Below are 26,105 nucleotides of genomic sequence, written 5' to 3' on the forward strand. Positions count from 1 at the left end.
TTTATTTTGCGCTCTGGTGAATACAACTCGGCTAGTATAAGGATCAGAAGCAGATGCATTCTGTGCGATGTCGTTCTTCAGCTCAACCAGCCACTTTCCTGCACCATTCAGTAGGGACGTAGTTTGACTCTTGGAGCGATATTGCGCGGTATGAGTCATACTTTTTGTCTGCGTTTACCTCTTACGAAAAAGAGGAACAGAAACCAATAAATAACAGAAAACATTGTAAATCGCGCGAGCACTCTTTTTCCACTCAAAGGCGAAATATGTTTGCTTGCATCCATTCACAGGACACGAACAAGGCGGCTCGTCTCGCGTGCGGCTGCCTGCTCCAGGTTGTCGATGCAGTTCTCACTGGAAAAGTAAGCGCAGCCTTTTTTGCCTTTTCTGTACGTCAAGGAATGGTCAGACTGAAAAAATAAAAATAAAAGATGAGAAATTGTTCTATTTGTCAACACCGATGTTTCAGGGTTAATTTCACATTCATGCCGGTACTAAGCATGGCGCACAAGAGTTATAGGAGGCAGGAAAATCGAAGCCGCTCTTTAGTTAGTAGAACACTGAGTGCGACATGCAGAAGCTGCGCGTTGACTCCTCAAGAATGGCGTGTCAGCTGTTCTCGTTCAAATCCACTGCAATAGAGATGGTGGCATGTTGACCTACATCATCTTCACTCAGCCATCTCGGCAGTCCTGTTGTGCTTTCCCTAAGGAGTGCTGGCTTACTCGATATGCTTATCGCCGCGGCCGCTTTTTGACGGAGGCGAAAAGCAAGGCGTCCGTGCGCTGTGCGATGCCAATGTGGGTTAAAAAGATCCAGGAGGCCGAAATTTCCAGAGCCCTCCACTATGGCGTCTTTCATAGCATGAGCCGCTTCGGGACGTTAAATTCCACAAACGAGACCAAATCATCGGTATGCTTACCTAACAGAGTAGTCATTTTCATAGCGTGATACCAAAAATTCGGACAACTAAATCTACTTGTGCGAGACTCAGCGAAACCGTCGACACGGTGCATTCTCGAAGAATGCTGTTATTGTTCCTCGAGAGAGAAGTCTACGCCATCATGATACTGCCGATCCTGGATTATCAAGCACGAAGAGGATCTCGAAATAGTTCAATATATCGATAATTTATATATAAAGCAGGCTAATAGATGAGCATCTTTGTCAACCGGAAGTGTGAATAAGGTACGTCAGCTCTAGTAGGATGCATCCGCAGCGGCAGCGCATCCTTTACCGCGGATCGGATGCGGCGTCCCGAGCGACCCGAGCGTCATAGCCCGCTAGGCGTCGAAAAGGAGAACATGCTGGGCTCACCTTCACGTGCTGCTTTATAGACCGTTTTATCATGGGCGCTGCCATTTTGGTGGCGCCATCTAGCGGCCGAGTTGCGAACAACCGCCATGCTGGTATGTGGGGTCCCATCCGCGGAACAGGCGACAAGTAGCGGAAATCGGCTTTTTTGAGCTTTCGCGTGCAAGTTTTCGCTTTCTGAAATTACCTAGCTGAAAGAAAAAAAAAGTTTTCAGTAGCAGCGAAGCCATTCGGTCAGAAATGACAAAAATTATGCTCCTGATCAGGTCGCTACAAGCCTGATCACAATTAGTGTTTAACTTTTATTTGGCACAGAGAGGCGGCGGCGCACCACTGGCAGTGATGGCAGCTTTCGATCTACTTTTTATTCTTAAATGATTTCTAGAGACGGCTTACCGTAACAGCTTGAGGAAAGAAAGAAAGCGAATGTAGCCGTTTCATGTCACGTTTAGGAGCAATGCTAATCGCGCTAGATTTGTTGGGTCAACTAATCATTCATATACTCTTTACTGCTTGAGCGGCTACTGCGGAAGTTCCCACACCTCCACTGGGGTTCTATTCTTAAGTATCCATTATCCATTTCGGATCCATTTACTCTACCGTGGCTACTTTTGTTAAATGACAATCAGGCAGGGTATTCAAGCGTCCACTACCAGGCAATCGGATTTCAGCATTGCCTACATGACTCAACCACCTGTTTGCCGGTATGTGCGGGAAGTGGCGATGACTTTTCAACAGCGGAGGCTGCTATCTTGCAATTTCTCTGACTGGGCGTTATTTGCGTTTGTCTGACGCTGCCGTCATGCTGACATTAAAATACAAAATAAAATAGACAAGTGATACCTATGGAATAGGGACCTTAAATTATGTCCCATAATGACCTCATCGAAAGTTGCTTTTGTCAACAATTATATAGTCCATTTTTCGTCGCAAGGTTTGCTTACTGCAAGCAATCGCTGCTATTCCTATAATCATATTCCCATTTATTATAGGCAGCAAAATCTTACGAGATGAGTGTTTTCAAAAACAAAATATTTTAGCGCTGTTTCACTAAATAAGTTGACAGCCAATTTATTAGTATATCGTTGTCTTCAAGTGGGACAGGTTCTTTCATACTTGCATTAACCTCAGGTGACTGAATCGAAATAGTTCTTCTTTACCTGGCGGCATCTCGTGAATATTTTCCACAAGGAATATCATCCGCTTGTTGCCCGAAGTCTGGCGTTGTTGCACGGGTATTCAGTTTTTCCGGTCTCTACTCTACAAACACAGTGTTCGGAACTCGCACGAAAGGCTGCCAAAGCGAAACATTTTCGGTTGGGGCTTGAAATTCAGAAGCGGCTCGTCTTCGCCCAGTTGATTGAGTTGCAAGTGGAACAGTGTAAAGCAACACACGCGCATACTACCGCTGTTAATCTTTTATCTTGTTAATCATCTCCTTTTGGTTGTTATATTTTTGTTAATGCAAACAACTGAGTAAAAAAAAAAAGATTGCGTTAACCGCGGCAGCTCTTAGCAGCTAAACTGCGGCCGGCGGAAATTAAACGATCGGAGAAATCAAGGAAAGAAAGGGGCGAAAGAAGAAAGAACAGGGAAAGAAAGCACATCAGTCACATCAGCTAATCGGCTTAGATACTTTGCGGCTATTCAAGACACTCTGTGTGTCAAAGACTGCAATGTGTGCCCTTTCTCCGTAGAATGCCCCGCCGCCCCCGCTGCTATCCCTGCGTCCCCACATACCAGACAGGAGGAGCCGCGCAGCGCGTTCCGGTTCGAGGATATTTTCCTCCTCGCCGCGAAAACGGTCTATAGGCGCGATCACGCGCGCCAAATATGTGGCAAAAGCAGACTAGTGCCACGCTGCTGCGTCTCGCGCTTATGACGCGCTGCGAAATTGCTGTTGGAGTTGTGGCTCACATTAAACTTCAGTGAACGGTGCTTTCGGAAAAGCATGGGTACTTATAAGCAGAATAATTCAATTAAAATTACGGTAGAATTGTTTCCCGCGCGGGCTTCAGCAGCGTGGGCCACGCGAGAGTCCCTGCAAACCTTCGGTCAACTAGGTTGGCTTCACCGCATGACAAACGGCGTGCCGAACGCTGGGTTCTCCGCGTGGCAGAATTGTCGTAACAAACAAACAAACAAACAAACAAACAAACAAACAAACAAACAAACAAACAAACAAACAAACAAACAAACAAACAAACAAACAAACAAACAAACAAACAAACAAACAAACAAACAAACAAACAAACAAACAAACAAACAAACAAACAAACAAACAAACAAACAAACAAACAAACAAACAAACAAACAAACAAACAAACAAACAAACAAACAAACAAACAAACAAACAGCATGTCAGGCCTAAAGCCTCTTAAAAGCGGACTCAGTTCACCTCGTCGCGCAGTTTCACAGCGGTACACATCCAGCAGGTGCCAAGGGCCACACTGCCGACCTGGCATCACGTTGGTAAAGTGATTATCATAGAGCGGTTAGGGCAGCGACCGCAGCCGTTACAAGAGCACTGCGCATAATTCGATACATCAAAAGTCCACTGAAATTGACTTAGATAAGTGCAAACACCGCTGCTATATTTTTGCATGCATTTTCAAGGATATATTCTGACAGTTCGATATAAGCAATGATTCAGTATATCCGGGTTGACATATTCAGTATCGACTTCACTTGTTCTTTAGTAGCATTGTTTTAAGCGATATGTACTGAAAAGTAAAATATCGGGTGATTTATTTTTACAGTTCAGATGTTTGTGTTTTAAGAAGTATGAGATACCTTGGCATGGTCTATGAAAGTTAGTTGTGCAACGAAGTGATATGTACGCTATATAGCACAATTATTAGATAACTATTTCAGCAAAATGATCCAGCTGAAATTTGTAACTATTGGTTTGAAGGGGCAATGCTATGTTGTGAAATTGGAGGCCATCAACAAAATGCAAGTCGCTCGGTAGCATTGATGGTGGCCACTTGCAGCATTCTGTGAGCCTCACGAGGACAGAGTACATCCCCGACGTTCAAGGCGACAGGCGCTCTCAATCTACACAGTGCTTGGAGTTTATCGGTTATTTTTACTTTTTTGTTTTCGCTAGAAAAAGGAAATATAAATTAAAAAAGATATTTTGTGTTATGAAATGCGCTGTACACTGGCTCCGCAGCGTCAGCTCTATTGACAGTGTTTACAACTTGTGAAATGAAAGCGTTAAGTATTTACGATCGCTTAGAAGCTCAGCAGCCAATCGGCAAAGTGATAACACATGTTCGTTTAAGAACGTTACTGATCTTTGATGCATGCAGTTACTTCGGGACACTAAGATACTATCCGCCAAACATTCCTCAGTCGTTGCCCCTTTTGAGTAGAGAGCTAAAGAGTCTCCCTGGGATACAGAGAAGGCACATGTCTGCTCATATATAGTCAACGTTATTCTTCGGGGATTGCACGCTTGCTCCTTTTTGTCATACGGCGATACAGGAAAGCCGTTATTTTAAAGGAATTGTGCGCAGCTTCTAAAAGCCGCAATAGCTTCATAGTCTTCATATTGAAGATAGCGGGCTGTCATTGCGAATTAAATACCATTAAATGTATCAATAAATAGCATATTAGCATTAGCCAATAGTTTGAACTGGGCCATGATTCGATACAGCGGGCTTCACTACACATGCGCAGATCGTCTTGAGGGCACCAGATGGCGCCATACGGCGGTAATGCCCCTCGAAAGCGCAGGAGGAGAATGGAGGAGATGGCGCTACTTTTAAATTATTGACTTCCTTTAGTCGGCGGCACGCCACATCGGGACTGATCAGCGAGTACGCACAGGTGACGCGGGATAGCGGATCATGGTAACGGATCGCCCTATTCTATAATGTTGTAATGTCTCTTAGCATCACGCTCTTTTGCCTTTTCACAATGTTTAACCTGAATTTAGTGCTCAATTATGGCTTGATTTGCGTTTAATACGTCGGATTAACGTAGAGGAAGTACTTCTAGGGCGAAGTGTTTAGGCAATTGAAAATATTCATCTTAAACCAGTGAGATAAGTGTAGGAAACGGGGTAGTCAATGCGAACCTAAATAGGCTGGCCTTTATTTCACAAGCAGCATGGTCTCGACATCGTGGGTAAACAATTCCGGAGGATTTCGCTTCAATCACCTCCAAACGATGCAAAAGCCCTTCCACTCACACTAAGGATTCATGACCATGCTTGCTCACGTTACCTTTCCGCTACATATATATTTTCTCCCAACCGGTTTTGATCTCTCCACTAACAGCGCAGCTCAGTTAACCTCCCCGCTTATCCTTTCTTCTTTCCTCTCCTTATATCATCGGTTTAATGCTACAACGTAAGAATGTAGTTGTCTATCGACATGGCGCGAGTATTTGGTTTTGCGAAAGATAGCGGCTATGCACTGCATACAAGTAACAGTGTATTGCATGTAATCGCCTGGTGGATGCTCGCCCTCAGTGCCGGAACGGCTTGGCCCTCACTCGTCCCCCGGGCCACCATTCTGGCAAGGAGACAGTGACCGGCTTCTGCATCTTCAACAACGCTGCTGTCGCCGCCCGCTACGCCATTCAGCGACACGGCCTCAAGAGGTACACACATCTTTTTCACTGCGTGACTGTACACTTGCTAAAGGCACGCGTCGTCTCGTAAATTTAGGTTTACTCACAACAGATACAGACTGCAGGGAATTGAGCGCCTCGCTTTCTCCTTTGAGGCCTACTTGGAGACTATTCGGCCAGATTTTACGAGAAAAGTTTTATATAAGCTTAATACCTCGGCAATGACATTTTTGAGAAGCTGAAGAACTGAAGTTAGGCACATCGCGCTCAGAAAAAGTCTGCAATGTCGTTTCTCGCAAAAACATACCAGGTTGTCATATACTCCTGACCAGAGGCCGTGCACTTTCAGAGCTGGGGCGTCCCCCTATATCCTTCCGCAACATCTGCTTTCTTACGAGTCATGCATTTCCTGCGAACATGTAGGAACAGACGACTGTGCTCCGAAGCGACCTGTATGTTGTGGCTTCCTTATGGCTTTCGCCCGCTTTCTGCTCATGCCGAAGTGTGCGTGCCTTCAAAATGAAATAAAGGGTTAAAGATAGTTATACTTCAACATTAAAAACAATCAATAGAGTAGACTTACCAAATGGTCTAAGCTTAGGTAGAGGGGTATATGCACAGCATTGTAATAAAATGTCAAGAAGCTCACACAAGGATAAGTGTGCGAAATACCCCTGTATTTAAGCTTGAGGCGGAAATTACAGCAAATATTAAAAAAAAAAAATGCTGGCTTAATACACACAGTATGAATACAAAATATCTATAAGCATGTAGCAATCATGAAGAAGTGTTAATATTCACAATGTAGTAGAGTACGATATACAGTTAACTTCCATAATAACTTATTTCAGCACGGAAACAGGCTCGTAGTCATTTCTGGGATGCATCAAAAAAAGAAGGGTGCACTAAACAAATCTCCGCGTGCCACTTCATGGACGCCAGCGCGCTTCAAATGTTTGGGTAAAGGCAGATCGGAGCGTCGGATCTAGCGCTGCTCACATCTCGCGTCTCGCGCCGCGTGGCACATGCGCCGTTGCTGTTCACATCAAAGCTGCTACGGACGATGCTTCGAGAAAAGCCATTGCTGATCACAGGAGTGTAATTCTCTTGCTGGAACATTATAAATGCAAAAGCTAAGGTGAATATAATCTAGTTGATTTATCCGTTTCCAGAAGCGAAGCAGGCCCGCACAAAAACTACACCGAACTTTGGCTTCTCTGCATGACACTGGTATCACGTTAAGAGCAAGTTCACAAGAACGAAGGTCACTTTCAGGCGGACTTGATTCACCCGTTCAAGCTGTATTTATGAATAAATAAATAAATAAATAAATAAATAAATAAATAAATAAATAAATAAATAAATAAATAAATAAATAAATAAATAAATAAATAAATAAATAAATAAATAAATAAATAAATGGTCGTGGGAGCACCATTAGGAGAAACGCACCTTGCAGGGGAACGGCGCAAAAGTCTATATATCGAATCTCAGTGAACGGCAGTTTGATAAACACGAACACGACTTATATATACTTTAATCTTGCATAGAAGTTTCAAGGAAATATTCTGAGAGTTCGATATTCGATACATCCAGGATCGAGTATAGATGGCGAATACATTAAGTGAGGACTTCAGATGAAAGCATAATAAAGTTAAAAAAGGATGTGCTGTTGAAAGTAATAGCAGGTTGTTACTAGTACACGCAACCCAAATGCAATTTTTCTCACGGTAACTTGATAGAGCCTCCCCTCAAAATTTTTATGCAGGTCTTGTGGCTCCTGGGAAGCTAACAGCTTGCAAGAGTGACAATGCGGTCGTGTAGACACAGGAATGGCTGGGATGGCTGTCAAAAGTGTCTGATGTTGAAAAATATGATAAATTTAGTTTTTGTATTCTTATATTGTGTAATGAATTACTGCAGCACAAAATAACAACTTTATCAAAATATAAGTTTAGTAACAAAATTGTAAATTGCTATCTCCCGAGAAAAACAGGGCTGTAACCAAGCAGATAGAGGGCAGTTGGAGTGGATTAATCCTGAAGTAGTTCCTTTATGCGTTGTTAAAATTTAAATTACATAGCTGGGCTCTGGATCTATTAAGTAGGTTTGGATTTATAGGAGTTAAGATCTAGTGCACATACGAGGAAGTAGATTTGCATTAGTTAACTGTGTGAAGCACTCTCACAGAAAAAGAAAAATATTGCACGCCGTGTTTGCACATCGCTTATCTGTAACGTCAGCTGAGCTTGGATGGGTTATGCGATGAATACAATTTTTTTACTGTTAAAATGATTTCGGCCGGTAAATTTTGTTTGCTGATTGTTTTGTTAAATAATTGTGCAATGATGTGTAATATTGGATCGCGATTTCCGCTTCTCGTGCAGGATTCTCATCTTCGACTGGGACATTCACCATGGCAATGGAACACAGGATATCTTCTACGACAGCGACTCGTGAGTGATTCAGCTTCCGCGCAGAATTGGGAAATATAGTTGCTGGAGCAAGCGAAACAATTCAATATTAATATTATGAATGAAGTGTCTATTTTCGTATAGACCGTTTACAGAGAGTAGTTCCACTCATCCCTAGCAGGTGGCACCACTAGGACGGCCGTCATTGCTGGCCTTCGGAACGCATCGACGCGCAGTTCGGACTGCTGCGCTGTGCGTCTTGTGTAAGAATGCCGGCAGACTTTTAAACACTCCTACTTTGATGCAGATGTCATCTTTATTGTATAAGTATTGTACGAGGAAGTAGAGCTAATGACCCTGTTGTTTACTGCGGAAGAACAGACTGTGTTTTCTACACAAGGTGCACATCGTGGCCTAGATAGGCCGCCGTTTTTCTCGGAGGTGTATCACGAGTTCATGTTCCGTTCTGGAAAAATAAAGCGCTTATGCATTGTGAAGAAAGGCTATACCTCACGCACCAGCTCATTTTAGTACCGGCAGTAGCCATGGGAATTTGAGAACGACCCTGACGTTTTCTGAGGAGTTGTATATTGCGCCATTGATGCCGCGTTATTTTCGCGTGGCGGTAAGGAGTACCTTGACGTGGCTATTAATGTATATGCATTTATAAGAATTGATTGTGCAGAGAAGGAAAGTCAGTGTGGGCATGTCAGTGAATTTGCTTACTTTAATTAGGTACTGTTCCCAAGATATACGCGGTATCGAATCCCGGCCTCGGCGGCTGCTTTTCGATGGAGCTGAAAACCCAGGCGCCCGTGTGCTGTGCGATATCAGTACACGTTAGAGAACCTCAGGGGATGGGAATTTCCGCATCCTCCACCCATAGCTTCAGTCGCTTTGGGATGTTAAACCCCACAAACCAAACCAAACTTTAATTAGACAAGCACTGCTGCAATTTAATAACAGCTGTTTTTATGAAACTAATGCACGGACCAATGATAAAATTTACCATAATAAGAGTTTTTATATCCCCACTTGCTTGGGCTGCCTATACAGTGGGTTCTGAATTCCGATGCAGTTTCCAGTAACTTTCGCCCGAGCGCAGGTGGTTGCCGCTGAGCGCCTGACGCGGCCATCAAGCAGCGTAATAGTCTTTTGAAGCCAGGACGTTTAGAGGAGGTAAAATTATACCTTATCAATTGTCGGGGATTACACGCGCGTCCATATTGAGCAGTAAATATTGTGCACAGTGTTAAATGGTGAACAATAACAATGCGTCTCAGCCAGCACGGTCTGAACATGCGTTCGCCCTCTGCGCAAGCGAATAAGAAAAAAGTTTGAGGGGACAATCAGTTTGTAATCTATTCAGTTTTACAGACAATGTTTTCCACTGAAAGCGCAAGAGAGGGAATTGGTAAAAAAAAAAAAAAAAAAAAAAAATGAGTCGACGGCTGATGGTTTGTCGAAATGTTCTAGCCAATGCAGATAGGAGGATGTAATAAATGAAATACGTGGTTAAATTAAACCTTTTTTAGCACCTACACACACACTATGAGCATTCAGAGGAAGTTTTTCGGCTGTCTACAAGCTCGTTGTCCCCAGCGATAGCGGGTACGCCGCACCGTGCAGCCGAGTACTAGCGCGCCGAAAGCCGTCAAACCAAAAGGCCCGAAGGCCAGCGATGGCGGAAGGGTCACATGATCAAATATGGCAGCGCCCATGCGCTCGCGCTGTAAAGGGTCTATAGAGTTGAAGGCCTAACGCCTCATGAGCGAAGGAACAAGAACGCTGTTGATTGGCAACAGAACAAGACTGCCTGCAGAGGCTGCACGAGTCACGACCAGGCGCCGTCTTCTTCGCCAGCAGGCGCGCGAGGGCACTACAGGGCCCCCCGCCTAGACTGGAAGTCGAAACGGACGGAGGCCCGGCGGTGACACTGGAGCAGGAGGGCAGGCGGCGATGCGAGACTGTCCAGTGCGGTCTTCTTGTAAGCCGGGTTAAGGCGGTCTAGGCTAACGGTATCTGCTCGGTCGTTCTCTAGGAGGGTAGTGGTTTTCGAAGTGCGGTGAAGAACGCGGGAAGGTCCGTCGTAGGCTGGTGTTAGTGAAGCTCGGACAGCACCGCGGACAGGAAGGCCTGGGAAGGTGTCTTGTTATGACGGCAGACCTTGGCCGTCTGGCAGGGCAGACACAGTCGCGTTCAAGTGCGCACATCAGCGTTGATTCCGGGTCAAACATAGCGCTGGGTCAGAAGTCACAGAGTAGCCCGAATGCCTGGGTGGCATATGTCATGTAGAGAATGGAAGATGGGGCAACGTAATGAAGCCGGAACAAAAAAAAAAAAAAAAAAAAAAAAAAAACGGGAAGGTTTGTTGACACATCGCACCACCAGGGCCCGTATTCCGAGTTTGCGTCGTTATCGAAAGTGTCGCTATCTTCCCGACCTCGGGTCGTCTGATTGGTGGAAACGCCGGAACATGATGTTGCCACCTCTTCCGGATCCGTAGTGACAACAGCCGGTTCCGGCGTTTCGACCAATCAGACGACTCAAGGTTACGTGAGATAGTGGCATTTCGATAACGACGCAAACTCGGAATACGGGCCCAGGGCTCAGGCGAGCAGTGACGGGGCACAAGCCGTAGTCGGAGGGAACGGGGGTTCTCTCAAAAAGCGGCGACCTCATGGTCATTCTGCTGGGCGGTAAAGTCGGTAAAGAGAATGCGATAAAGTCGACGGTGGAAGATGAAGTGTCTACTACGGCCGCATTCCGACGTGTTTTCGCGTTCCGACGAGCTACTGCAGCAGGGTGTTCGTACTCCTCCATTTCGGGCAGTGTTGTAACCTACGCAGGAGCCCGGGGCTCCTATTTATTCACGTATTGCCCCTCTAGCGCCCTCAGCTTCCACGTCATACTGATGTCACTTCACGTGACCTTGACCTTGACAGTGGTTACGGGCCACTTGGCGGCCTACGTTACTATGCCCTAAAGTCACATGGCGGCCACCAGGTCACGTGACCTTAACCTTGACAGTAATCACGGGCCACTTGGTGGCCTACGCGACTATACCCTAAAGTCACATGGCCACCACCAGGCTTAATAGAGAAGTTTGACCTCTGAATCTCCCTCAAGGTGAAAAACGTGCATACCCGACGGCTCGAACTACCTGGCGTAGTTGAAGCTTTCGGTTCAAAAATCTCCTTACTATGAAGAGATTCAGAACGCTGGAAATGCATTACAAGACGCCTGAATAGGCTCGGAAGCCGACCCTCAGGGCTGTACACTTTTGACAGACAAATTAATCACTACCTTCGCTTTCAGGGTACTCATTTCAATCAATCAATCAATCAATCAATCAATCAATCAATCAATCAATCAATCAATCAATCAATCAATCAATCAATCAATCAATCAATCAGTTGATCGGTCGATCAATCAATCGATAAATAAATCAACCAATCAATCAATTGGTTAATCAGTCAATTGGTTAATCAGTCAATTGGACAATTGGTCAATAAACCGGCAAATCGGTCATTCAATCGCTCACATTCAGTTGGTCAGTCGGTCATCGGTCGGTCGATCAATAGATCTGTCGGTCGGTTAATTCTTCAATTGGTCAGTCGATCAATCAGTCAATAGGTCAATTAATCGGTCAGTCAGTCAATCAGACGTGGTAACATGCGCACAGTAAATTTCCGTTTTAAAGGGAGATTCATGAGCACAGCGTTTATCGAACCATAAAACTGACGGTTTTTGTGTGTACACTTATCTCCCCTGGGTGGGTTTAACGGTGATACAGTGAAATTTTAGCTTTCAGAGAAGAAATAGATTTTGATTTTCGAATTTCGCTGTTCTGTCTACTTTTCCTTTATAGCCACAGCACGAGGTTAAGTGAAATATGAACGTTAAATTGCTACTGCATATTTACTGACGTGTCTGAAATAAACCTTCAGTTGTAAGTCAGCGCTGTGTGTGTCTCGTCCTCCCTTTTTGTCCGTGTTTAGCTTGCGCTGTTCTCCCTTGCGATGAACCAACTAGCCCGCAACGTTTTGTTCAAGTTAAATTTTAAAATTATTTTTTCGCTATGACAGTGACGTTGTCCGCTATATCTACAGCAATAGCTTGTTCTGAAAGTCCTTGGTACCATGATCAAAAAGCGAAACAAACAGAACAAAAAAAAAAAAGCACAAAAACGTAATTGTAGCTTGGCTACTGGACCGACCACTTAAAAAGATTTTTTGTTCTTCACGGTTCGAACTTCCTTCCTTTAAAAGAGGTCGTTTGTCGAACTATGTAAGATAAGTAAATGGACAAATGAGGTGACGTGTGATCAGTCTATCACATGTATCTTGAGTGGTAAATGACCTAGCTGTATCTTCTTTCTCAACTCACTGCATCCTTCTACGTTCATTAAAATAATTTGTGTCACAAGAAACACAACACCATTATGGGTCTTCTACAGTAAAAAAAAAAACAAAAACAAAAAAACGAAAAAAAAAGAGCTCATTCAGAAATTACGGGAGCGAATTCGCAAATCACTCAGAAACCACGTGTTTTGCCAGATTAAAACTCTTCTCTCAATCAATAGACTACCTATCAATTCGTTCATCGAAAAAGTATTGAAGAAAATATTCCGTTTGCGTTATCAGCGCCCAGGAAAGAGAAAAAATTATTCTCAGGAGTACTCAATTCGTCTCTCTTTTCGCGTTCTGGGAAAAAAGGGCAGATTTCTCGGAATCAATAGCAGCTTCCCAGAAAAAGCTCCATTTGGGCGCTAGTGAAGTTCGATTTTTGGTATCTCGTCTTTCTCGGTTCTTCGCCTCCTTCCGAGGTCTGGCTGCTTGATCCAGTTTACAATGCACGGCTAGGGACAGATCATAATGAATTTTTTTTTCCTCGCCACCTGCTGTATACTCTACGCCCAACCATTGTGCCATCCAGACGCGCTGGTCGGACAGAATTTCTTCACTTTCGCAATAATCGCGGTCGTTACGTGCACTCGATCTAAACCGCTCCGAGGATTCCCGAAAACTAGCATCTCTAAACGCGACCTCTTAAATTCAAAGCATAAGCATTTTTTTTTAAATCGACGGTCAGTTTGTGATGCAAAAGGTACGCGTTTTTTCTCAGTCAGAAAAAAAGAAAAAGCCTAAGAACTTTGCCGCACATGAATATGCATCCATCCGGTATAGGTTGACGAACAAGCAGGAAGGCAGGCGATTAACTGCAGAGAACCTGTTCAATGCTGCCAGAGATCTAGCTATATATCCTAAATAAATAAATACATAAGAAATGACACAAAATGAGACGACGAGTCATATTCGATCACATTTCCTAAACATAAAGTAAGCTTTACAGAGTTACAACTAGATTCCATAAATAATTTTGTATGTTTCAAGTGAATCGTATTCGGAATAGTTAAAAGCCATTATTCTGATCTATTACGTTGTAAAATTTAGACCCGTTGTGCATATTGTTAAGAGTGAAAATAGCAGAACAGCAACAGTCCGTTCGGCGGCCTCCGAATACCAGCGCACTTCTGTCTCTTCGTCTTCCCACGAGGGGTCACACCAGTTCCACAATACATGTGTCAATATGCATGCTTCGTTTTTGATGCACGCTGTTGTGTTTTGTTTTCTTACAGTTGTTTGATTCAGAACCTTGATAATTGCTCTCAGTTGTCGCGCTCTTGTTCCTGCTTTCCTTTTGTATCTCGAGCGAGTTGTACCCGCCATCTGCCAAGTTGTAGGGCTTCTTGGCCTCGTCAAGCTGTCCTAACAGCTTTCAGCCATGAAACTCTTCTAGGATGTTTTCTTCGTAAATAAAGAAGTGAAATCGAAAGGAAATGTCCGCTTGGGGTTCGCGGCTTGATATGCTACTTCAGATTACGTTTATGAATGATGACACACATAGTGCTGTATAGATTTTTCTCCGAGATAAGTCCGCAGAAGTGATTTCGTGCCGCGCCGATAGAAAGAAGAGCAATAGTCACCTAAATAAAATTTTATGAGCCCACGCAGAGTCCCAGTGAGGGACCTCGGGGAAGATGCTAACCGGCTTAAAGTGCGTATGGCGCACTCGGAGCACTCTCGACCATTGCATTCTAGATACAACGGCGTCCTAGTGTGCCCAATTTTAGAAAAAAAAATGAAAGAATCTAATCCGACGTAATCAAAGATGTGAAGAATTCATTGCGTACAAGCGCTATCCCACCTGTCAAAGTGGCTAGTCAGGCGAAGGTCACAGAACCATTGTAGCAGAAGCAGAGAGAGACTTGCATCGCAGAAGTGCATTTCATCACGTGGTGCAGGGGGCGGAGGCGAAATGCAACGTGCCGGGCTCATTAAAATACTTGTCCGGTGGCGATTTGGAAAAACGTGTGTTCGCAGTCGGAATTGCGATTCCACGATGCAAGGTAAGAAAGCGTAAAAAATAAAAGAAGAATTTGTATCAACGACACAGGGACGCCATCTGTGAAGCAGCAATATGACGTCGTTTAAATACATATCACAATGCCAAAATTCAACCTTAAAATTTTCTCTTCCATTCCTACTTATTAGGTAAGTGGCCTCCACTTTGCGCTGTTCTTTGGTAGCTCTGTTCTTGGTTATTTGTGCTGTCGTGTTACGGCACCGTGCGTAAATAAGAGGAATATAGATAACAGGCATTCAAAAATTAAGGGGCAAAAGAAAACTAATTGCAAAGCAATGTTCTTTTTCCTCAGACCCCGTAGGTATGTTGTAGAATCCGCGTGGACGGTGACAATTCTTATTTATGACAAGCGAGGAATGGCGCTTATGCTGTAACAGAAACGGCGCGAAAGTTGATTACAAATTAGTTACCAAGCGGGTCCCGAACATCGGAGCGATTCAGCTGCTCCTACTAGATGCTGGCTGTTCCTTTTCCTGTAGCCATCAAAGCAAAAACGAGGTGTGCTTACAAATACAGCAGACAGGTGGACAGCAGGTTAATGAAAACATTAATAACAGTGTGCACATACCAGGAAAACCACAGAGACTTTCACTGCGTGATTCGGCCAAAGATCGCCACAAAACAGTATGAATGGTGCCAACCATCATAGAAACGAATTTTCGGCATATTGATCTCTTCACTGAAAGAACAAAACTGCTTTCTTTTCTTTTTTTTTTTTCTTTTGACGTTCGCAGAGTGCTGTACATCTCCATTCACCGGTACTCAAAAGAGAAGATCTTCCCGAAGTTGGAAATTGCCGATGCCACATATATAGGCAGCGGTGCCGGGAAGGGATACAATATCAACATACCATGGACCAAGGTGCGGGCACTGAGTGCGCATCAGTTTGCGTAGAGAGATTGCCGCTTCCGACGGCACTCAAGCGAACTGAGCATTTTCTCTTCGTGTGTCCGGAAGAGAGACAACATCACTGCTTTTAATTAGAGTCCTGCAAATTATAGCAGCTGTATTGTCTTCTTAAGTCCGTATGCTGTCTTGAAGCTTTAGTGCAAAAGCAGTCGCTATGGGTTAAAGCACATATTTTTTTTTTTGTTTACCATTAAAAGCAACCCAGCTGCCTAGTGATACAGTTTATTAATATAAGGTTCATGCGTTACCCTGGGAAGCCCGTCTTTCTAGACGAAATTCACTAGCACTGTTTTAATTACATTTCACTCAGAAAATGGCGACTAATGGTGCCGGTCTCGGCTTTCTTTGTTCGTTGTCCAAACTATACTTCCGCTGTCGCTTCGCACCGCTATATAATTATTTACGCATCCTCCTGGTTCGGAAGGTATTCAGTCATATGCTCGCACTTATTATGTTTTACATCATTAATCGTGATATTGTAATCGACTTCTTCGTCAGTAAGTACTTTTCTAAAGCTTATTGCTAGTTGATCTGAACTCCTTGATCTTTTTGCTGAAATAAGCACTCAAGTTGACAGTCGAGTTTGCGCATTATGGATGCACACGCCGCATGAAATCAAATCTTCTGACCTATGTTCATTCTTGCTTTCTTAAAACTATTTGCTAGATAAATTGAGATGTTCATCACGAATTATGCTTAGCACTGATGTACTTTCTTTATTTTGTCCTACTCTATATACTGACATATCGGTATTCGCAAACAATTTTTAGTTATCACATGAACATTTGTGCTGTTTATTTTCATCCTGTCTTCAGGGTGTTGATGAAGAAACTGATGGATCTTATTACAATATTTGCGTTATTTCTCTACTGTTTTATTGAAACTTTCATATATTATGTGTTTGTTGTCTTTTTTACTAATACTACCACTCTGTTGGCTGCTAATATTACATTAAAACCACTCACTTCGTACAAGGCAGTCCTCCATATAGTTTTAAAGCTCGGGACTTCATGAGGTGTTACATATTACGCACCGAATATGTATATGCGAAGATTATTGAATATACTTGAATACCGGCTGGATGAGTTTCCTGCACAGTTGCAATGCGTTGATAGCCAGTGCGAATTTCTTTCGGCCAGTTTGCAGTATTTGCGTAGCGTTATGAATATCGGTTGATTTTATTTCTACATTTGTGCGGAAAATACAAGTGCTCGCGAAGTCTCTCGATATGACCTAGAGAGAGCAACATATAACTCTTGAGGTGTATTAAGTTGCAGGATGTTGTTTGTTCTTTTTTTCCAGCCCGCCATGACTGATGCAGACTACTTAACAGCCATGTATCAACTGGTTATGCCTGTCGCGGCAGAGGTGAGAGCATAAGAAATGTCATTATCTGACTATTCTTTACAGCGTCTAGAGCACATGTGGCGGAGGACGACAATTAAGCTTTCCTTCAGTCTGCGTCAGTTACTTGCATTTTTTTTTTTGTTTCAATGTGATAAGCGAGCTCGTTTTAGGAGGAGAAGAAACTTCACTGAAAACAGAATGCAAACACGTACTATATGTACCTGCGCGCGCGCGTGTGTAGCTAAGGACACCATCGACGAAGTTTTTTTTTTTCGCCCCAAATTCTTGAGAGTTCACTAAACATGGTGACCATCTGGGCTAGTTGGTGCGGATCTAACATAATGAGCCAGCGAAATACACAGAAACCCAAGAAGATACGGGCAGCGCTGTCCTGTGTACTTCTCTTCTGGTCTTTCACGGGTTCAGTATGTTCTTCACTACTTTGTTTCAGTTTGATCCGGAGCTGGTGATCGTGTCCGCTGGCTTCGACTCGGCGAAAGGGGACATACTAGTGAGTTCTTCAATGCTCTGTTGCATTCTGTTCTGGAAACTGCAGACGTTTTCGCCATTTTGAATATAACCGAAGTGTGGCACTCAGGTCAGCATGAATAAAAATCTAGACGAGAGCGAAAAACTACTTAGAAACTACTTAGCGCAAGGGATGTACCTGGACGAAGGCATAAAGGGACACGAACAACGCTGACTTTCAACTATATTTTATTCAAGAAATTTATGTATGTATGTATGTATGTATGTATGTATGTATGTATGTATGTATGTATGTATGTATGTATGTATGTATGTATGTATGTATGTATGTATGTATGTATGTATGTATGTATGTATGTATGTATGTATGTATGTATGTATGTATGTATGTATGTATGTATGTATGTATGTATGTATGTATGTATGTATGTATGTATGTATGTATGTATGTATGTATGTATGTATGTATGTATGTATGTATGTATGTATGTATGTATGTATGTATGTATGTATGTATGTATGTATGTATGTATGTATGTATGTATGTATGTATGTATGTATGTATGTATGTATGTATGTATGTATGTATGTATGTATGTATGTATGTATGTATGTATGTATGTATGTATGTATGTATGTATGTATGTATGTATGTATAGGCCAGTCATTGCTCCATAACCCAAAAAAGACAGCGCGAAAATTTCAGGTTCGCGTCGTTTTTTTTTTTTTTTTTCGCTCCGGGCAAGCTGTTTATGCTTAGCCGTATTAGTAGTCCCGTGACTTAGCGAAAGGCATACGTTTACAAATAAAACATCGCAACAGATTTGTCGATTGCACCAAGGGAGGCATGTACGACCTTCCACTATCTTGGGGAAAAATTTATGTAGGACAAATAGGGCGTTGCCTGAAAGATTGATTAAAGAGAACACACACACACACACACAAAAAGATATAGCGGATTCGGGCACGTAGCCATGATATTCCTTCGAGGGGGCGGGGGAGCAACACAAGGTAATGTTCCTTTAATGTTGGCGAGTGGGGAGGGTGAGACAGAAAGGGTGCTTAAAAATATACACGCGTAGATAACACAAGTCATTTGCTGTACGTACGCCTAAACCTACTATTGGGAATGGAATCAAAGGTATGTCACGTACGACTCTGAGGAACCGCTCTCTTTCATTTGGCAAACAAGAAACCGGATGGCACGGCCTCGTAAAGAAAAGAAACACAGGAAGACAGCCGATCGCTAAGGCCAAGGAAAGGACAAGTTAAAATGTATAATCTTTCAACGCTTTGTTGAAAAATCTTTCAAACGATTTAAAAGAAAGCCAAACTCCCGATATGATCACATAACTTTTAGATTTCGTGTTCGTCCCTACTGCCATGCTAAAGTTGTGAGAAAGGCTAGCGGAGGGCACATAACACGGAGGGCTGGCGTGTGCTTATATAAGGGCAGAAACGTTTGACTGCGACAAGCGGCAAGAGGTAACGGATATAAGGCTGCTTAGAGTTGAAACGACAATACGTACGTACAATACGTTGATGCGTACAAATGTAAATATTTCGCACACGAAAGAAACGTTTATAAAACTGTACGCTACAAACAACTATTATCATGAGTACTGCAGCTCTATGTGAGAGGGAAACAGGAACTCGGAAGAGCGGTGTATGTGGAAGCATTATGTTTTCCTACATCAAGGTGTACGTTTCGTTTGGTCGACAGTGTCTTTTCTCTCAGACTGCGACTATAATTAAGCCTGGTTTCGCCTAAAGCGTCGAAACAATTTCACTAACGATTTATTTCTAGTCTACTCTTTTACTGTCTGTCGCCAATCAAGCCACGTGTAATACTTATTATTATTTTTTTACACGGCACTTTTTTTTTTTTTTTTTTGTACGCAAACTTGCCATAAGACATATTATATAAACTCATGTAAATGGTTTTCCGTGAGGAACCGGAGCAGGCTCCCGCTCTTAGCGTTGTCGGTGAGCCATTTAGAAAAGTCATCTTCCCTTGTTGTGGTTAGACCCACTTCGCGCAGAATCTTTGTCCTTGATTCCCTTGTCCCTGCACAAGTCCATAGCAGGTGACGAACATCCACTTCTGCAGCTGGTGTGGAACACTTTGGGCATGTTGTTGGTCCGATTTCAGCTTGCGATTCCCATCGGCATTTTACCGACGGGGTAAGGGCCGCCCCAGCTCTTATCCTTCTAAGGGAAACCTCCTCCAATCTCGTTAAGTTACGAGGGAGTGGGAATGTACACGGGGGAATGAGGGCACGTGTACTTTTCCTTAAAGAGGATGCTAAAATGGAAACAGCGGAGCGGGCATCGAAAGGGAGCCTGGTGGGGGGCGCATTAGTGTGTGGAACTTCGTGTGTGAGGTGGTCAACTTTTCTCTGCTCAGCGTTCTCAGCATTGTCTTGTGTCCAATGTATCTGGATGCTTATCTTTGTTTTTTTATTGAGTGCGTGGATTTCCTGGGTAACAAATAGCGTCTTCGTCACTTTCTTTAGTTGTTTTATGGCGGCTAAGGAGTCTGTATAGATGTGGGCTTCTGTTATCGAATCTATTTTATTTATGGCCTCCATAGCATCGCGGATTGCATAGAGTTCCATCACAAGCGGGTCCGGGTATTCTAAAAGATATTCTTTATGTACCTTTAGTTCGCTGTGTGTTGGACTAGTAGCTGCTGTTCTACCGCCATTTTCTATAATTGATGCGTCCGTATATGCAATTAAGGTACCTTGAAGTGCATCAACCAGAGGTCGAGATGCCAGCTTTTCTTTGCGACGAAGCCGAGTGGTCTCATTATGGTCCAGGTAGGATGCAAAAAACACACACATAAAATCACAATATCAATAACACTGAAATATTTTCTAGAAAATGAAATCGTAAACCACGTTGGATGGCCTCAACAGAAAGAAAAGCTCCATACTGCAAAGAACAGCATTTCATAATGCTGGCAAAAATAATGGCAAAAGTTTCATATTCAAACACTTCTTCAGATAATAAGTTCGACTCGGTTTCAAGGAAAATATAGACAATAATACGGCTCTTGTGAGAATTCGATTTTTCCGTGAATCAGGGAATGAAGAAGGATTGAGAAATTTTGCGTCTTGTTCGATGGTGGGGTGTGGGGTCTGTATTTGATTCTCTACAATTTAAGCAGAAGGAAAGTCATTATTCCGGAATTTGTTGCATTTTATAATTTATTTTATATCCAAATACCTCCGATTAAAACATAGTCGAAAGTACTTGCCACATGTGTACTCTTTATTCTCCGCCCACATCTCTCGCGCTGTTTTAAGCGAGCACTAGCACTAAATACAACGTTTGTCATTACGGTAAGCCTGGATCTTGTAATCACTGAACCTTTCTGCTCCGTTATTCTGTCCCAGAAAGCGAATTCACTGATTGAAAACGGGCTGGAAAATAGCCTGTAACTAAGCCTATTTTTTTTTTTTATTTGGCGCTACTCAAAATTAAAGTTTTGAGCATTCGCAACAAAAAAATAAAGAAATTGCGAAAGAAGAAAGGGTTACGCACCTCTTGGTTGTCGGCATATTGGTAGAGCGAAAAGTTTTTGTTCACTTTCCTCAATGGTTATTCTTAGCATCTATTCCCTTTCCTCAGCGCCCGTTCACTGAGGCTAAGTGAGGTTAATTATGGCTGCATTAAACCTTACGAGACTCTACCGTCCCTCATTGTGATTTTGGGTGCGCAGACCGACGCATGCAAGCTGATTTTTCCCGGAACTCCCCAATATTTCCTCACTAACAATGTTACAGATAACGCTGGAGGGCAATGTAAGGCGTTTGTGATACCTAACATACAAACATTCGACCCACAACAGGAAGAAACACAAGAAAAGCGCATCAAGAATTTTATACCTCCTTTCTACTTTCTTCCCGCATATTGTGAAAGAAGTCACGCGCCAGCTTCGCGAAGTTAAAAGGAAAAGAAAAAGGAAATACATTTCTTAGCACAGAAATGCGCAACCGAGGACGGCGGTGTTTTACTTATTAGCCGCGTTAAAACGTGAGCGCTTTATTTATGAAGCATCAGTCTTGCATTGAAACCAAAAGGAGACTAACCTCCAAAAAAGTCTAACAAAGATCGCCCTGTGTAGATATGATCCTGATAAAATGCTAATAAGCCTTGCACTTTTTTCCAGTGTTAATTTCAGCATACCGAGCGCGTATACTGACGTCGTTACAGGGCGACTGCTGCGTCACACCTGCTGGCTATCAACAGATGACGTCACTTCTGAAGAACCTGGCTCATGGACGACTAACCATCACTTTGGAGGTAAACCATGTCCCAGAAAATCTGCGCGTGTTACTATGGTGGCTTTGCAGTGTTGCAGTGCTTTACCTGATAAGGGTGCGACCCGCACTGCACTGCTCTATGTGTCTGTTGCGTCACTTCCCTCAAAGCAGGGAAGGGGCATCTCTAAGCAGGGCTCGTCGCGCCCTGCTTTGAGATGCCCGCATTCGATAACGCTCCACTGTGTGCCAGTGGTGGTCGTGACACCTTGTACGATGCCCCCGACCCAAGCCCGCCCCGAAAGCTCTAAAGTGTGCCAGACTTCCTTAGCAAGGTATGTTGTCTACGTGCGGCGCCAGTGTGTCTGGGAGTGTCCTTTCGCCCTCTGAATTGCTGAAAGTTTGCACACAGAGGGGAATTTTCAAGGCCAGCACAGGTCACTCTTGTGGGGCCAGATTAACGATGCTCTTAGCCTTCGTATAAAAAGCATTAATTTGCGAATGACCTGTGTGTTTGCCATTCCACCGGTTTGACACGGCGGAGACTTGCCAGCGTAGGTTTACCGGACAAAACTGGGTGCCTAAGGCGTATGCGCAGAGCCAGGTGCCAGTCTCCACGGGGCCACTGCACACAATCTGAAAGTATCCGACAGGAGTAGCGAGGTTTAGAGCAACGGAGGTGTATCAACGTATATGTACACCCGCTTCGAGGAGCAGCCAAATAAAGCGGACACACACAGCCGGTCCGTATGTCCAATAAGCACTTGTCTTGTTCGGTTTGACCAATACGCACACGTGCTAAGCACCGCAGCTGGTCTAGATTGGCCTCCGCTATGCTAGAACTATAATGTCACCGATTTGTCGCTTTGAATGGCCAGGAAAGAGAAGCTGGGCATTTATTATTGCCTTAATTACTTCACAATCATCAATTGTGACGAACGAGGGCTTATGAATTTGATGAAATGACGAAAGGGTCAGATGGCGACGAGATTGCAAGCAATTTTCGGCTGTTTAACTAAACGACAAAAAATATATCACAGGAAATTAATTCCTCAAATGAAAGGCTGTGTTCAAGAGCCTTTTGCTGCAGAGAAGCTATGAGTGGTGTACGAAAGGACAAATATGGAATGTGGAAGGGCAACCCTGTCTGAGGGAGCCTTGTGGAAGGGAATTTTCGTTCACAACTTTGAAGGATAAGCTTATTCCTCAGACCGAATACGGTGTCGTTAAGGTACACTCGGTACGGATTTGCATACGGGGCACGATAACACTGATGAGCACGATAAAAATGCATTGAGGGGCTGTTGCTAACGTTGGGCTACTAAACTGCCTAATTTAGACAGCTTGCTAAGCGCGATCAGGTACCATAAGTTACTAAATAGGAAAGATGGTGTACTAGAAGAAATATGTTGCAGTCAGCGTCCATCCTGTCGTAGTTGTGCAGGCTTATTTCGTTCAGTCTTTTTGAGCTGTTCTTTAATGTCTACAAGTAGGTAAAGTTCTTAATTGGAAGCAGATTCTCGGGTTCAAAGCTATGCGAAAGATGCACCTGGGCTTTTTGTGCTGGTGGATTATACGATCAAGCGCAGCATTACTTTAAGTGATATATTGTAATTAAAAAAATTAAGTTAATGCATTTTGATTCCTCATTAAGAGCTATGTTTTTGTTGTGGAGATGAGAGTACTCAATACTAAATAAACCCATATTTTTTCGAATCGAAGGAATTGCTTGAGATACTGAACACAAAATAGATCTCTCCCATTTAAGTTGGCTTTTCCAAATTGCACTTTCGTACACCGGCGTCGCGGCCTGTCATGTCATAAAGAAAGCAATGTATACACCTTCTACGTCGGAAAACAGAATAAATATTTAGGCACTGCAAATATTCAAACTTCCAGCGGCGCCATTCCGTTTGTGCGCAATAAGGGAATTTTACGAGTTTTAAAAACCGCGTATTTCTGTCAATATCGCAAACCATTTTGCATATTCGTTAGTATTAAGAAGTGAGACTGCTGCCGATGTTGGCAGTTTTCAATTTATCAGAATATTCTGCTCTAAAACCAACAAGAATGTTTATACGTAATTTTATTTAATTAATCCTCTCACATATTTGCCGTGTCGTACAGTCCACATGTACAGGTCGCACACACGTGCCTTTCATGGCTTGTGCAATAAAAAATCTGCAAAGAGTAATGCAAAACGCCATTTATAGGCTGAAAAACGCCGGTTACACGGAGCGTTCCAGCACTTCGTTACCCGTTCCAACGTTGTCATTACGGGACGAACTTAACAAGCAGGGCCAAGTTTGTGTGAAACTGAGTGAGGTAGACGTTTGACCAGGCTTAAATGCACATCTGAGAGCTAATTGCATCACGAAAAGAAAGCATCCACTTCTACGCTCATTTCTAATATATAGGGACGGCTGTGACAAGCTGTTTCTGTATTATCGGGACAGCGCCATAACGCGGACGTGAAAAGAGGTTCCACAGAAAAGATACTATTTTCGGCTAATGTATAAGGCAACAATTCCTTGTGCTGTGCTTATAGAGTCGCATATAGAAGTTACACTAACACATATCCCGAGCAATTGTTAGTGATTATGGGCATATTTTCGCTCGAAACTGATTTCGTCTTAGAAGCCTGCCTTGTTTTTGCAGTTATCCGAGAACAAACCTCATTGACGGTCTTCGTTTCTATGAGAACTTAGCCAAACTGAGGAAAATTGCTTCATATCGGCTGTATAGCCGGATACAACCCAAACCTGTTAGAACCGACACACGTATTTCCTCCGTGGCAGAAAGCAGTCCGCTGGTGAAGACTTTTTTATCACCTAAATAAATATCTAACCATAATAACAAATTATAAGCTTATGAGTGATAGTGCACCTGACCTGTTTGTTGTAGTCAAATATTAATAACTGATTTTGTTTGCTGCTCAGTAGAGCAATACACAAGCCAAATGTTAGTAATTTTTAAGTCGTATACTACAATTGCGTTGTATTACGTCTTGTCTTTACTTTAGAATGGTTCCCACATATCCTTTTTTTTCAACTGCAGCGAGACCACTCCTTGCGGTCGTTTCCATGTACTGGATTTCTTTGACGTAGAAAACAAATCTTTTAAATACCTTGGCTAATCATCCACTGTATCTATGGCAGTAATGGTAGCGAACGGACAAACACTGCACATTTGGAGGCCAGGTCACTGCTGCTGTTGTGATTGCATTCGGCTGCTGAGTCGGAAAAATAATAGGACAGTGGTAGAAAACCAAAATAAATATAACTGGGCAACAGAAAGGCAACATGTAGTTACAATATACTAAATGCATCAGACAAGATGAAAGATGCAGCCCCGACAAACATTTCGAGAATTGCCCAACAACAATTTTGTAGATCTCTGAAATAATTAAGGGGAGACATATGCGATTACTGATGTTCAGAGGCGACGCCGAACAAGTAACGTTAACGTTTAATGCGAAATTGTGGCTTGTTATTTCGTCTAAGTACTGTTTATGTGACATGGCCTTTCGGCTACTTACACAGGTGATTTATACGTCCAAGTGTCGGAGCCTGTATCGTCTCTTTATATCAAGTAAACTCCACTTTAGGCACAGCTGTCGAGTTACTAGGAGGTTGTTATTTTCTCCATTGTACTTGAAAGCTGCTGCAGCACATGGCAGTGTTTTCGCCGCATAATGCTATAGATAACGTCGATCAGTTTAGTATCGAAAAAAAAAAAACAACAAAAAAACAAGGTACCCTTCACTCTCGCGCCTACGACACAGAAACGAACGAACTTATAGTTACACGACAAAGCTTTATAGGAATTATATTTGCAATTTTATAGCGGTTATACTGCCTTCACCGTCAAGCAAGGAGGACAAATAAACATATAGAGAAGTGCTTCATAGTATGTTGTACGGTCATGCTTGTGAAGTTCAAAATGGCGCTCCCTGATCAAGCCTGTTGCTAGGAGCCCTGTTTATCGGGCGCTTTAGCTTCCAATATGTGTACACTGCAAGACACGTATAGTATGTGCACAACTCAGAGCAAAGCACGACCGACATCCGCGCTTAGGAAAGAAAGAAAAAGGAGAGAGAAGAAATATGCACAAGTAAACGAAGATCATCTTAGTTCCAATTTCGCTTCTTTTATGTGTATAGTGAGCTTGAAGTGATATCGATCGTGGCATCGGCATAGTGGGTGTGCGCCTAATGACACGAGGAACAGGGAGCAAGTTTCGTGGCCGGAATTTTGATCAGCGCTCGCTCGTAGCATTCTACCGAGTGTCGCGTCGCTGACACAATATACGTACCGCGTAGGAGGCGAGCAGCTCGGTCGACGCTATAGACTTC

The 26,105-nt window shown here is 43.2% G+C and overlaps 1 protein-coding gene across 3 annotated transcripts in view; it reads left to right on the plus strand.

The window, feature by feature from the left end:
- Positions 1–26,105, plus strand: part of LOC146198875 (polyamine deacetylase HDAC10-like) — a 59,613-nt gene that overhangs the window by 19,510 nt on the left and 13,998 nt on the right. For all 3 annotated transcript variants that reach the window (XM_084594345.1, XM_084594346.1, XM_084594344.1), the window contains exons 6-12: positions 291–362; positions 5,795–5,925; positions 8,283–8,351; positions 15,473–15,599; positions 16,950–17,015; positions 17,446–17,505; positions 21,705–21,794. In XM_084594345.1, coding sequence (XP_084450471.1) covers positions 291–362; positions 5,795–5,925; positions 8,283–8,351; positions 15,473–15,599; positions 16,950–17,015; positions 17,446–17,505; positions 21,705–21,794 — 615 coding nt within the window. The remainder of the gene's footprint in view (positions 1–290; positions 363–5,794; positions 5,926–8,282; positions 8,352–15,472; positions 15,600–16,949; positions 17,016–17,445; positions 17,506–21,704; positions 21,795–26,105) is intronic.

The sequence above is a fragment of the Amblyomma maculatum genome, chromosome 2 (genome assembly GCF_055883805.1).
Source record: "Amblyomma maculatum isolate TAMU_Amacu chromosome 2, ASM5588380v1, whole genome shotgun sequence".
In the NCBI taxonomy this organism is placed as follows: domain Eukaryota; kingdom Metazoa; phylum Arthropoda; class Arachnida; order Ixodida; family Ixodidae; genus Amblyomma; species Amblyomma maculatum.